This window comes from Anomaloglossus baeobatrachus, chromosome 4 (genome assembly GCF_048569485.1).
Source record: "Anomaloglossus baeobatrachus isolate aAnoBae1 chromosome 4, aAnoBae1.hap1, whole genome shotgun sequence".
NCBI lineage: Eukaryota > Metazoa > Chordata > Amphibia > Anura > Aromobatidae > Anomaloglossus > Anomaloglossus baeobatrachus.
Window position 1 is genome coordinate 371,253,715 of NC_134356.1, and position 14,640 is coordinate 371,268,354.

Genomic DNA, 14,640 nt, shown 5'->3' on the forward strand with positions numbered 1-14,640 from the left:
GATTGTGCTGATAACAAACATCCTAAATTGGAATTACAGCTCTTTAATATGTACTTACCACTTTTTAAAGAGACCAAATGGTAACTATTAATTCATCAGTTAAACAGGTAAAAAGGTCTGGAGTCGATTCCAGGTGTGGCATTTACATTTAGAAACTGTTGCTGTGCAACCACAACATGTGGTCCAAGTAAGGCCCCTTTCACACGTCAGTGATTCTGGTTTGTGCTTTTTTTTATACGTATCAGAATCACTGACATATGCAGACCCATTCTAATCAATGGGTCTGCTCACACATCAGTGATTTTTCACTGAACATGTCTCCGTGCAGCGTGCACCTTTGGCTGTGATTCTGCACGGAGACATGTCAGTTTTTGTCTGGCATCATTGATGACCCACGGACCACACTATGGTGTGATCCGTGTATGATCAGTGAAACACGTACAAGAAAATCACGGACATATTAAATATTTTCAACTTACCTTGCCTGCGATTCGCTGTGCAGCCTCTGCTTTCGGCAGCTCCTGTCTGGCTCATGAATATTCATGAAAGCAGGAACTGCCGACCAGGAAGTAGGTGGGCGGACGCTGCAGAGCCAGAGACTTCAGCACCATGGACAGCAGAAGTAATGTCCATATGCAATCACGGGATCACGGATTGCACATGGACAACCCACGTGTGCCGTGAATCACGGAACACGGGAGGGACATGTGCGTGTTTTACACGTCAGTGAAGAATGTCAGTGTTTTTCACTGATGTGTGAAACGGGCCATCATAAGGCTGAAATCTGACAGATAGCAGAAATGTTAGGAGTGCCAAATCAAAAGTTTGGTACATTCTAGAAAATAATAAAAAAAGAACGCCCTGGTAAGCCTGGGAACTCAAAAAAGGCCTGAATATCCCGAGAGGACAACAGTGGTGATCGCATAATCCTTTCCACAGTGAAGAAAAACCACTTCATAACATCCAACGAAGTGAAGAGCACTCACAGGAAGTAGGTGTTTCAGTATCTAAGTATACCCATAAAGAGAAGACTTTACAAAAGCAAATAGATACGGTTCCCCGCAAGGTGCAAACCTTCAATCAGCCTTAAAAATAGAAAAGTGAGATTAGACTTGGCTCAAAAAAAAAAGGAAAAAATTTAAAGACGGCAGCCCAGATCTGGAGTAGCATTCTTTGGACAGAAAAAAACAAGAGCAACTTGTACCAGAATGATGGGAAGAGACTATGGAGAAGACTTGGAAGGGACTCATGATCCAATGCACATGGTGTTATGGCATGGACAAAACATGCTACTAAAGCAACCCAAGGTTTTTTTTTTTGTTTGTTTTTTTTAAGGCGAAGTAGTACAATATCCTGCAACAGCTGAGTCAATCACCGGATATCAACCCTATCTAGCATGCATTTCACATGCTTAAAGCGTAACTGTCGTTTGAATGTTTCTTGCTCTACATTATTATTAGATAAAAATTTAAATATACTTTATACATCAATTCAGGAAGTGAACATTTTAAAAACCTTCTGGAAGATGTCCCCAAAGGCTTGTAAGTGAAAATCAGTCTTCCGCTCCACACAAACTGAATACAGCTTTCTGAGGGAGGGGGCAGAGCCTACACAGTGTGTGCACTCCCAGCAGCAACTGATGCAGGGATCAGTTTACCTCAGGCTATGGCACAGTACTGAGCTCTGCAGGGTGTCAAGCTCCTCTGCCCTTCCTCACACAAGCTTATCAGATGTGTCTTCCTGCTCTGTGATGATGGTCAGCTACTGGCTTGGCACACAGACTCCCCTGCACTGTGCACAAGCTCCTCTGATGTCACCTAGTTCCTGCTCTGCTCCCTCACATGGCACTTCTCAGCTGCTGCCTCCTGTGCTGTCTGACTGATACAATTTCAGTCAATGTGCCTTAGGCTGCTTTCACACTACGTTTTCTTATCATGCGTCATGAACGTTTTTTTGCTGTAAGGCTATGTGCGCACGTAGAGTTCTGTCCCTGCAGAAATTTCTGCAGCGATTTGAACAGCACACATGCGCTTCAAATCGCTGCAGAAAGAGTCCGTTATAAAAAAAAATAAAAATAGAAAAGCCGATTTCATGCACTCTGAGTGCAGCCCCTCCCATAGACAGAGCGGGGGATGCAGGCAGAGCACACGGAATAAGTGACATGTCACTTCTTAGAACGCGCGCTTCGGGCAGCAGCCGAAGCGCTGCGCTTTAATACGCCACGTGCGCACGTCTCTTGCTTAATCTTCATAGATTATGCGGGGGACGCAGGATGCATGCAGTTACGCTGCGGTGCAGATCGCAGCATAACTGCAAGCAAATACGCAACGTGTGCACATAGCCTAAAAGTGGATCCTGTTTTTACAAAGAAAAAACGCATGTGTTATTTTGCAGGATCCTGCCACTTGAAGTTTAAGGGCGGGGATTGGAGTCATGTGATCGGGAGGGAGGGGAACTGAACCTGAGACTGGTAGCCGGCATCTGACAGCTGCAGACGCTGGTAACCAAGGTAAACATCGGGTAACTAAGTGCTTTGCTTGGATACCCGATATTTACCTTTGTTACGAGAGTCCGTAGCTGCTAGGAGCCGCGCTGCCTGCTCCTGCACGCGTAACCAAGGTAAACATCGGGTAACTAAGCGAAGCGCTTTGCTTGTTTACCCGATATTTACCTTGGTTACGAGTGTCCGCCGCTCTCAGGCGGTGGAGAGAGGGAGGGGGAGAGAGGGAGGGGGGAGAGAGGGACTGATCACGCCAGGCTGGTTTCTGGGCATGCTCAGTAGAGCAAGCAGGATCCTGTATCAGCATGCCAGCCTTCACATGTGTTTGCGTGCAGTATAGTCAGGATCCAGTGAAAAACAGTATTTGGACGCAGCTCAAAAACACTACAAGTAGCGTTTTTGAAAAAAGTTAAACTGCAAGTCGCTGGATCCTCACTATAACGCACGCAAACTCATGTGAACGCATGTTGACACAAGTCCATTGCAAATGCATTGAAATGAAAACGCATTTGCACTGGATCAGTTTTTGCGGTAAAAAACGTTCATGACGCATGTTAAAAAAAAAAAAAACGTAGTGTGAAAGCAGCCTTAGCGAACTCAATAAATGTACTATGCACTACAACTCTGTCCAGCAGTCCACACTCTAACATTAGACGCAATATGATTTAGATAGATCTCTCTATGCATATCCATCTATAAATATGTCTTATCTATCAAATCTATGCACCTATTGATCTAAAATACAACCTTTTCTATCTTTAGGTCTATTATATATCTTAAGTCAGAAGCATCACAAAGAAAGAACCCTAGCGTTTGGTGACATCAAAGGCTTCCAACTTCAGGCAGTCATTGTCTGCAAGAGAGTCTCTACAAAGTATTAAAACTGACATTTATGGAAAAGTAAATTTGTCCAATTACTTTGGAAAGAGGAGGTTTTGTAGAAAAATGGTTTTAATTCCTAAACGTTTCACAAGATATTTTTGTTCAACTCCTTTCATTAAACGTGAAAGTCTAGACTAAAATTGCATCTCCATTGTTTTCTCTTAAATAAAATAAAAAAAATTGTGATTTTAGCCTCTGCATGCCACTAATATTCAGTCCCTGTAAAAATATTTCTGGACCCAACTGTGTATATCATAGGTGCAGAACATAGGCCACATAATAAGCAATAGGATTACAGAAATTCGTAATACAGAAAAGAAAATTTATAATGCTGCTGGAAAAGTACTGAAAATAGAGAAAACACAACACTGCAACATTTTGGAATAGTCAGGAAAAAGTGCTGACAATGCATTTTAATGTACAGTTTAAGTGCTGCAGTTATGCATCAACGTTAATTTTTGTAAAATGTATGAAAGGACTAACCTGATAAAACTGACATAATTGTGGTTTATTAACATGAATTAAAATGCCCAACCAGTGCTCAAATGTGACAGTATATTACAAAAATTAAATGTCATATACTGTACTACTTCCACAAGGATCATACAATAAAAAAAATATGTACAATGTTTTATCAAATGAGGTGGAAGCTTTAAGCCATGTACAAGCAAATACAGTATTTACAAAACTTCTAAAGAAGTCAAGATGTTAAAACAGAACTATACATTAAATTACAATTGTGTAAATAAGCAGGGAGCAATGTAACATTGAAACTTGACTTAGCTATACACGCAAATAGAACAGGAGGAAAAAATAAAATAAAAACATTAGTGCTCTCACCTGTGTATCACATATAAAACTTACAATAGAAAACATTCACTAAATGAATTGACAAGTGACTTACATGTTGTGCAGTATTAGCCATACTGCATTATAACTGAACTGGAATGTTTACCCAATCTAAAGACTCAAAATTGGCTTCCAAGAACAACTAGGAGACATTAAAAAAAACAAAACTGGGAAAAAAAAACCAAAAGAAAAAAAAAAGTAAAATAAAATGCACTGGTACTTTGATTTTTACAAATTTTCATATACAGGTTTTAAAAAGTACCTTTACAAGGTACATAGAAAATGTACAGTTTATTTTACACAACATTTTAAAAATGTTAAGCACAACAAAACCAAATCTAATGCCAGCCTGAGCCATGATAATTGTTTTGGAAAGGTGGGACCTGCGGTCTGTGAATAGGTAACTGGCCAGGCACTGTGGAGGCTTGCTGCGGCCCTTGTACCCCATGGGGTAGACTTACAGACCCAGGATGGGGGCAGTACCCTGCAGGTGATGAAATACTGTTTGGTCCTTGTGGCTGAACATGAGGCCCCTGACTAGGAAGTGGATGGTGCTGTCCAGGTGCAGAAGACTGGTGTTGGGACACAGAACCCACTGTACTATGAACGGGAACTTGGGTTGAATAAGATGCTACAGGCGGATGAGCCCCCGAAGGAAACATTGCGGGTCCTTGGTGAGTCTGTAAAAGTAATCCTTGTGATGTGGAGTGATGTCCTGAACCAACTAGGACATTAGTAGCTTGAGGTGGAGGTGGCGGTGGGGGAGGAGGAGGAGGAGGAGCGTTATTTAAAACATGTTGGTGCTGCACTTGCATGCCTTGATGACTCGCTGGAACATGTTGCATGTGGGAATGGTGGGAACTTGGGCCCGGTGGAGGAGGGGGAGGTGGTGGTAAATGGTGTCCCGTGGGCTGTGAATGAATCAGTGTTCCAGTAGCAACTGAGACTGCGTGAACTGGACCTGAAACATGTGGCTGATGACATCCTGGTGGAGGTGGCGGCGGTGGAGGAGGAACACTTGATGGTGCACTCTGCAGGTGTACAGCAGAGTTCTGTGAAGGCAAATAATGTCCAGAATTTACATGAAGTCCTTGAACTGCTGGTTGACCCGTGGTTGCTGCATGGCCCTGATTTGGACAGGATGTAAACACAGGCTGCTGGGGAATATTTCCTTTAATCTGATTATAATTTTGAAAAGATGCAGCTGGTTGTTGGTTTGGATAAAAGTTTGCTGTTGGAGGAGGAGGAGGGGGAGGGGGTGCCGAGCTGTTCACAGGCTGTTGATTAAAGGGACTAAAAACAGTTGAACACTGTCCTGTCTGTGCCTGGGAAAACAACTGCCCACCTGCTGGCTGTGGAGTAGAAGGCTGCAAGTTTTGAGACACTGGATAAAAGTTCACATGGTTTTCTCTTTGTGGTGTTGCCACCTGATGAGAAGGAGGATGGAGGGGTCTGTATGGAGATCCTAACTGTTGAGAATGAGGCTTTGGTGAAAGGTAACCATGCTGCACGGGTGGGTGCGGTGTTGATGACTTTGGAGGTTGTTCCAGGTGAGGGGAAGAAGGACAATGAAGCTTTAAAGGTGTAGAAGGCAGCTTTTGTGAATGAGGTTGTGTAGAATGGGATTTTGAAAGTGATAACGGTTTCTGATGTGGTTCCGATTTAAGGGGGCTTGTATTTTCTGTCACTGGTGTATTAACGATGGTTTCTTGGGGAGCATCAGCCGTCACAGGCGGTTTAGATCCTGAAGAACAAGGCTATAGGCAAAAAATAAATAAAATTTATTTAAGTACAAAAAGATATAATTTCAAGGAAAATAAATTAATACATTTAACATTGATTAGGTGGAAAAATGGCACTACAGATGTGTTATTTGGAAGCGTTTGGGTATACAAGATTTCTCCCGTGCCTCCCCCATACTCTGGAAAGCTCTACCTTAGCATATCAGACTCTCCCCTACCATGGAAAGCTTCAAGAGGAACCTCAAGACCCACCTCTTCCAACAAGCCTACAACCTACAATGGCCCTCAGTCCAGTAGACCACTGCGCAACCAGCTCTGTCCTCACCTATTGTACCCTCACCCATTCCCTGTAGACTGTGACCCCTCGCGGGCAGGTCATCTCTCCTCCTATACCAGTCTGTTTTGTACTGTTAATGATTGTTGTACGTATACCCTCTTTCACTTGTAAAGCGCCATGGAATAAATGGCGCTATAATAATAAATAATAATAATAATAATGCTCCCATGTTTACTTTTGCTATGAACTCTAGTGGATTCAGCACGTGTGAACCCACCCTTTGGGTATGTGCATATGTGTAGTATTTGCAGAAGGTGAGTGTGTGTGTTGGCAGGAAAACGCTGAAAAAAAAAAAATGAGCTTTTTTGCGTGAGCTTCTGATGCATTTTTACACGTTTTTTAACCTGTTAATTCGAACATGTGAAGAATGCGGCAAAAGAAGGGAATTTTGTTACTTACCGTAAATTCCTTTTCTTCTAGCTCCTATTGGGAGACCCAGACGATTGGGTGTATAGCACTGCCTCCGGAGGCCACACAAAGCATTACACTAAAAAGTGTAAGGCCCCTCCCCTTCTGGCTATACACCCCCCGTGGGATCACGGGCTGCTCAGTTTTAGTGCTAAAGCAAGAAGGAGGAAAGCCAATAACTGGTTTAAACAAATTCACTCCGAAGTAACATCGGAGAACTGAAAACCATTCAACATGAACAACATGTGTACCCGAAAACAACCAAAAATCCCGAAGGACAACAGGGCGGGTGCTGGGTCTCCCAATAGGAGCTAGAAGAAAAGGAATTTACGGTAAGTAACAAAATTCCCTTCTTCTTCGGCGCTCCATTGGGAGACCCAGACGATTGGGACGTCCAAAAGCTGTCCCTGGGTGGGTAAAGAAATACCTCATGTTAGAGCTGCAAAGACAGCCCTCCCCTACGGGGAGGCAACTGCCGCCTGCAGGACTCTTCTACCTAGGCTGGCGTCCGCCGAAGCATAGGTATGCACCTGATAATGTTTGGTGAAAGTGTGCAGACTCGACCAGGTAGCTGCCTGGCACACCTGTTGAGCCGCAGCCTGGTGTCGTAATGCCCAGGACGCACCCACGGCTCTGGTGGAGTGAGCCTTCAGCCCTGATGGAACCGGAAGCCCAGCAACACGGTAGGCTTCAAGAATTGGTTCTTTGATCCATCGAGCCAGGGTGGCTTTGGAAGCCTGTGACCCTTTGCGCTTACCAGCGACAAGGACAAAGAGTGCATCCGAGCGGCGCAGGGGCGCCGTGCGGGAAATGTAGATTCTGAGTGCTCTCACCAGATCTAACAAATGTAAATCCTTGTCATACCGATGAACTGCATGCGGATAAAAGGAAGGCAGGGAGATATCCTGATTAAGATGAAAAGAGGATACCACCTTAGGGAGAAACTCCTGAATGGGGCGCAGCACTACCTTGTCCTGGTGGAACACCAGGAAGGGAGCTTTGGATGACAGCGCTGCTAGTTCAGACACTCTCCGAAGAGACGTGACCGCTACCAGAAAGGCCACTTTCTGTGAGAGTCGAGAAAGTGGCACATCCCTCAGAGGCTCGAAGGGCGGCTTCTGGAGAGCAACAAGGACCTTGTTTAGATCCCACGGATCTAACGGCCGCCTGTACGGAGGGACGATATGACAAACCCCCTGCAGGAACGTGCGCACCTGAGAAAGTCGTGTTAGACGCTTCTGAAACAACACGGATAGTGCCGAGACTTGCCCTTTAAGGGAGCTGAGCGACAAGCCCTTTTCCAACCCAGATTGCAGGAAGGAAAGAAAGACAGGTAACGCGAATGGCCAGGGGGATACTCCTTGTGCAGAGCACCAGGATAAGAAAATCTTCCACGTTCTGTGGTAGATCTTAGCAGAAGTGGACTTCCTAGCCTGTCTCATGGTGGCCACGACCCCTTGGGATAATCCTGAAGACGCTAGGATCCAGGACTCAATGGCCACACAGTCAGGTTCAGGGCCGCAGAATTCCGATGGAAAAACGGCCCTTGGGACAGTAAGTCTGGTCGGTCTGGTAGTGCCCACGGTTGGCCGACCGTGAGATGCCACAGATCCGGGTACCACGACCTCCTCGGCCAGTCTGGGGCGACGAGTATGACGCGGCCGCAATCGGATCTGATCTTGCGTAACACTCTGGGCAAGAGTGCCAGAGGTGGAAACACATAAGGGAGCCGGAACTGCGACCAATCTTGCACTAAGGCGTCTGCCGCCAGAGCTCTTTGATCGCGAGACCGCGCTATGAAGGTCGGGACCTTGTTGTTGTGCCGAGACGCCATTAGGTCGACGTCCGGCACCCCCCAGCGGCGGCAGATTTCCTGAAACACGTCCGGGTGAAGGGACCATTCCCCTGCGTCCATGCCCTGGCGACTGAGGAAGTCTGCTTCCCAGTTTTCTACGCCCGGGATGTGAACTGCTGATATGGTGGATGCTCTGTCCTCCACCCACATCAGAATCCGCCTGACTTCCTGGAAGGCTTGCCGACTGCGTGTCCCTCCTTGGTGGTTGATGTATGCCACCGCTGTGGAGTTGTCCGACTGAATTCGGATCTGCTTTCCTTCCAGCCACTGCTGGAAGGCAAGTAGGGCAAGATACACTGCCCTGATTTCCAGAACATTGATCTGAAGGGTGGACTCCTGCTGAGTCCACGTCCCTTGAGCCCTGTGGTGGAGAAAAACTGCTCCCCACCCTGACAGACTCGCGTCGGTCGTGACCACTGCCCAGGATGGGGGTAGGAAGGATCTGCCCTGTGATAATGAGGTGGGAAGAAGCCACCATTGCAGAGAATCCTTGGCCGTCTGAGAAAGGGAGACTTTCCTGTCCAGGGAAGTTGTCTTCCCGTCCCATTGGCGGAGAATGTCCCATTGAAGTGGGTGCAGATGAAACTGCGCGAACGGGACTGCCTCCATTGCTGCCACCATCTTCCCTAGGAAGTGCATGAGGCGCCTTAAGGGGTGCGACTGACCCTGAAGGAGAGACTGCACCCCTGTCTGTAGTGACCGCTGCTTGTCCAGCGGAAGCTTCACTATCGCTGAGAGAGTATGAAACTCCATGCCAAGATACGTTAGTGATTGAGTCGGTGACAGAATTGACTTTGAAAAGTTGATGATCCACCCGAAAGTCTGGAGAGTCTCCAGCGCAACATTCAGGCTGTGTTGGCATGCCTCTTGAGAGGGTGCTTTGACAAGTAGATCGTCCAAGTAAGGGATCACCGAATGTCCCTGAGAGTGCAAGACTGCTACCACTGCCGCCATGACCTTGGTGAAAACCCGTGGGGCTGTCGCCAGACCGAATGGCAGAGCTACGAACTGGAGATGGTCGTCTCCTATCACGAAACGTAGAAAACGTTGGTGCTCTGTAGCAATCGGCACGTGGAGATAAGCATCTTTGATGTCTATTGATGCAAGAAAATCTCCTTGAGACATTGAGGCAATGACTGAGCGGAGGGATTCCATCCGGAACCGTCTGGCGTTCACATGCTTGTTGAGCAGCTTTAGGTCCAGAACAGGACGAAACGAGCCGTCCTTTTTTGGAACCACAAAGAGATTGGAGTAAAAACCTTGCCCTTGTTCCTGCAGAGGAACAGGGATCACCACTCCTTCTGCTCTTAGTGAGCACACCGCCTGCAGAAGGGCATCTGCTCGGTTGGGATGTGGGGAGGTTCTGAAGAACCGAGGCGGAGGACGAGAATTGAACTCTATCCTGTACCCGTGGGACAAAATGTCTGTTACCCACCGGTCTTTGACCTGTGGCAGCCAAATGTCGCAAAAGCGGGAGAGCCTGCCACCGACCGAGGATGCGGAGGGATGAGGCCGAAAGTCATGAGGCAGCCGCCTTGGAAGCGGTTCCTCCGGTTGCTTTCTTGGGGCGTGAGTGAGCCCGCCAGGAATCTGAGCTCCTTTGCTCCTTCTGAGTCCCTTTGGACGAGGAGAATTGGGTCTTGCCGGAGCCTCGAAAGGACCGAAACCTCGACTGCCACTTCCTCTGTTGAGGTTTGCTTGATCTGGGCTGGGGTAAGGAGGAGTCTTTACCCTTGGATTGTTTAATGATTTCAGCCAATTGTTCACCAAACAGTCTGTCTACAGATAGTGGCAAGCTGGTTAAACATTTTTTGGAAGCAGAATCCGCCTTCCATTCCTTTAACCACAAAGCTCTGCGCAAAACCACAGAGTTGGCAGACGCCATTGAGGTACGGCTCGTAGAGTCCAGGACAGCGTTGATAGCGTAAGTCGCAAACGCAGACATTTGCGAGGTTAGGGACGCTACTCGTGGCACTGCTGGACGTATGATAGAGTCCACCTGTGCCAGACCAGCTGAAATAGCTTGGAGTGCCCACACGGCCGCGAATGCTGGAGCAAACGACGCGCCGATAGCTTCATAGACAGACTTTAACCAAAGGTCCATCTGTCTGTCATTGGCATCTTTAAGTGAAGCCCCATCCTCCACTGCAACTATGGATCTAGCCGCAAGCCTGGAGATTGGGGGGTCCACCTTTGGACACTGGGTCCAGCGTTTGACCACGTCAGGGGGAAAGGGATAACGTGTATCCTTAAGACGTTTGGAGAAACGCTTGTCTGAGTAAGCATGGTGTTTCTGGACTGATTCTCTGAAGTCAGCGTGGTCCAGAAAAGTACTCAGTTTACGCTTGGGATACCTGAAATGGAACTTCTCCTGCTGTGCAGCTGCCTCCTCTGCTGAAGGGGCAGGGGGAGAAATATCCAATAGACTATTGATGGCCGCTATAAGGTCATTTACCATGGCGTCACCATCAGGAGTATCCAGATTGAGAGCGGTTTCAGGATTAGACTCCTGATCACCCTCCTCTGTCTCATCATGTAGAGACTCTTCTCGCTGAGACCCTGATCCGCGTGATGACGTGGAGGGTCTCTCCCAGCGGGCCCGCTTAGGCTGCCTGGGACTGTCATCTGAGTCAGAGCCTTCAGGCTGAGATGCCTGGGACCCCCTTGAAGCACGGATTAACTCCAGCTGAGGGGGCCCGGGGAACGTTGCCGCAGCAGTGTCCATGGTCTGAGTAACTGGCCTGGCCTGCAAGGTCTCTAGGATCTTTGTCATAGTGACAGACATCTTGTCAGCAAAAAAACTGCAAACTCTGTCCCCGTCACCGGGACAGGGTTCACCGGCGACTCTGCCTGGGCCACTACCACCATAGACTCCGGCTGACGAAGTGGCACAGGGACCGAACATTGCACACAATGGGGGTCATTGTAACCTGCCGGTAGATCAGCGCCACAAGCGGCACAAGCAGCGCCTACAGCCTGTGTCTTGGCACCCTTGCGTTTTGCGGATGACATGTTGTCGTCTCCTCAGAGCAAGATAGGGTATACAGCCAAGAAGCGACCTTACAGTGCAATATATATATATATATATATATGGTATAGAGAAAAAAAGTACACCAAAATAACACTGTGGCACTAGTGGGGCCAGCACTAAAGTGCTGCTTACCGCCCGCTTAACGCGGGTGTGTGGTCGCCAGAAATCCCTTGTCTGGGTCTCCCAGAGCCTGTGTCCGTTCTCCAGCCAGACTGCATGTAGGAATGGCTGCCGGCGTCCTATGGAGAGGGGCGGGCCCTGGGCGTGTGCAGACAAAGAGCGGGAAACCTGCGTCCCACTGTGCTCAGTGAGAGGGCTGGAGCATGTAAATAAGACTCCAGCCCTCGGCGCTGACTAATCGTACAGCGTCTCTCCCTTGCCCTGATTGACAGGGTGGGGGCGGGAACGAAGCGGAGCTAGGCCGCAGAAGCCGGGGACTAAATTTATAAGCGACGCCGTCGTAAAAGCACGGTCGGCGCTAAGTCCCCGGCGCACTACAAGTCGCAGCCGCGCCGCCGCTCCAGGGGCGGCCAGCGCGGCAGTCCCCAACACATAAAGTCACTCAGAGAAGCTGCAGTGACTGTAACCCCAGCGCGCAGCGCTACTGTCCCCGGCGCACTAGCACACCCAGCAAGTCTGGAATGTGCGCGGCCTGTTTGGGACACAGAGTACCTGAATGTTGCAGGGCCTTGTCCCTGAACGGTACCCAGCTCCGTATCCAGCAGGTTCCATGGGTCTGTGGATGGAGCCCGGCCTCAGGGCTTGGGGGCCGGTAAGATCCCACTTCCTCAGAGCCCCTCAGGGGGATGGGGAAGGAAAGCAGCATGTGGGCTCCAGCCTCCGTACCCGCAATGGGTACCTCACCTTAACAAACACCGCCAATAGGAATGGGGTGAGAAGGGAGCATGCTGGGGGCCCTATATGGGCCCTCTTTTCTTCCATCCGATATAGTCAGCAGCTACTGCTGACTAAACAGTGGAGCTATGCGTGGATGTCTGACCTCCTTCGCACAAAGCTTGAAAACTGAGCAGCCCGTGATCCCACGGGGGGTGTATAGCCAGAAGGGGAGGGGCCTTACACTTTTTAGTGTAATGCTTTGTGTGGCCTCCGGAGGCAGTGCTATACACCCAATCGTCTGGGTCTCCCAATGGAGCGCCGAAGAAAACAGACATTCTGCGAACTTGGAAAAACAACTTTTTTTAAATACTGTATAACAAAAAAAAACAAAAACAAAAAAAACAAACAGAATGCTTTGATGGTTCAAATTTGCAGGAGAAAGAAGGCACCATAAAATGCAATGTGAGAACAAGACCCTAGTGTAGTCATGACTTGACCGGTTAAAAGATTTGCTTGTCTTTAATTCGCAGAATATAAAAAATCTTACCAAACTTTGTTTGGAAGGACTCTTGCAATTCTTCTGGCATGCATCAGGAGACTGGGTCTCTTTAACTGCACAGTCTCCATTTTCTGTTTCACTATCTGTCAAGGGAAAACAGTGTTACAGAGAGGCAAACAGTAAATTTTGATGTTGTACACAGTAAAAGCAGGCGTGTGTGTGCGGATGAGATATCTGGGATCTCATAGCTTTTGGCTGGTACTGTAAAAAGCAGCATTTTATTAGCTTGTAGCTGCATAAAACAAAAGAAAGCAATCAAAAACGCCCTGTTCAACCATCTAAAAAGCAAATTTATAAAAACAAAAAAACCCACTGTATGTATGTATATATGTATGTGTATATAAATACACATATATTATATATACATATATATATACACACACACACATTCATTATATATATACAGTGCCTACAAGTAGTATTCAAGCCCCTGCAGATTTAGCAGGTTTACACATTCGGAATTAACTTGGCATTGTGACATTTGGACTGTAGATCAGCCTGGAAGTGTGAAATGCACTGCAGCAAAAACGAATGTTATTTTTTTTTTTAAATTGTGAAAAGTTTATTCAGAGGGTCATTTATTATTCAACCCCTCAAACCACAAGAATTCTGTTTGGTTCCCCTAAAGTATTAAGAAGTATTTCAGGCACAAAGAACAATGAGCTTCACATGTTTGGATTAATTATCTCTTTTTCCAGCCTTTTCTGACTAATTAAGACCCTCCCCAAACTTGTGAACAGCACTCATACTTGGTCAACATGGGAAAGACAAAGGAGCATTCCAAGGCCATCAGAGACAAGATCGTGGAGGGTCACAAGGCTGGCAAGGGGTACAAAACCCTTTCCAAGGAGTTGGGCCTACCTGTCTCCACTGTTGGGAGCATCATCCGGAAGTGGAAGGCTTATGGAACTACTGTTAGCCTTCCACGGCCTGGACAGCCTTTGAAAGTTTCCACCCGTGCCGAGGCCAGGCTTGTCCGAAGAGTCAAGGCTAACCCAAGGACAACAAGGAAAGAGCTCCGGGAAGATCTCATAGCAGTGGGGACATTGGTTTCAGTCAATACCATAAGTAACGTACTCCACCGCAATGGTCTCCGTTCCAGATACATACACACATACATACATACATACATACATACATACATATATATACATATATATATATATATATATACACACATACACACATACTTACACACACACACACACACACACATATATATTTTATTATAAAGTAATAAAATGGAAATCAAAATTACACTGCAAACATATGTAGTTTTTGTATATAATACAAGATATGTCTGGTACCCAATATGAGCGCAGCATGATGTAGGGACAGAGAACCAGATTCCTGCAAAGTTTTATTTGTTGCAGATCTCTCTTAAAAGGGAACCTCTTAAGTCCAATATGCGGAAATGTGAGTGAGATCATCCTCTGACGCTGCACATTCATTAGCATGTTAGCACACCCACAGGGGCGTGCTAACATGCTAATGGGGCCAACTAGCAAGGAAAGATCTCTATGCTACTAGATACAGTGAGGGATTAGAAATATGCACCCAGAACTGCTTGTGGTTCTGGGTGCATATTGGACCTGACAAGGTTCCCTTTAATGTTAATCTCTATATAACCCCACCTGCAC

General features: G+C 47.0%; 1 protein-coding gene across 5 annotated transcripts in view; it reads right to left on the bottom strand.

Moving 5' to 3' along the window:
• Nucleotides 1-3,758: 3,758 nt before the first annotated feature.
• The window catches only part of KMT2E (lysine methyltransferase 2E (inactive)), a 209,506-nt gene continuing 198,624 nt past the window's right edge, over nt 3,759-14,640 (bottom strand). For all 5 annotated transcript variants that reach the window (XM_075345177.1, XM_075345175.1, XM_075345176.1 and 2 more), the window contains 2 exons: nt 12,989-13,083; nt 3,759-5,988 (listed from right to left, as the gene is read on the bottom strand). In XM_075345177.1, the coding sequence (XP_075201292.1) occupies nt 4,570-5,988; nt 12,989-13,083 (1,514 nt within the window). In that variant the 3' untranslated portion in view covers nt 3,759-4,569. The remainder of the gene's footprint in view (nt 5,989-12,988; nt 13,084-14,640) is intronic.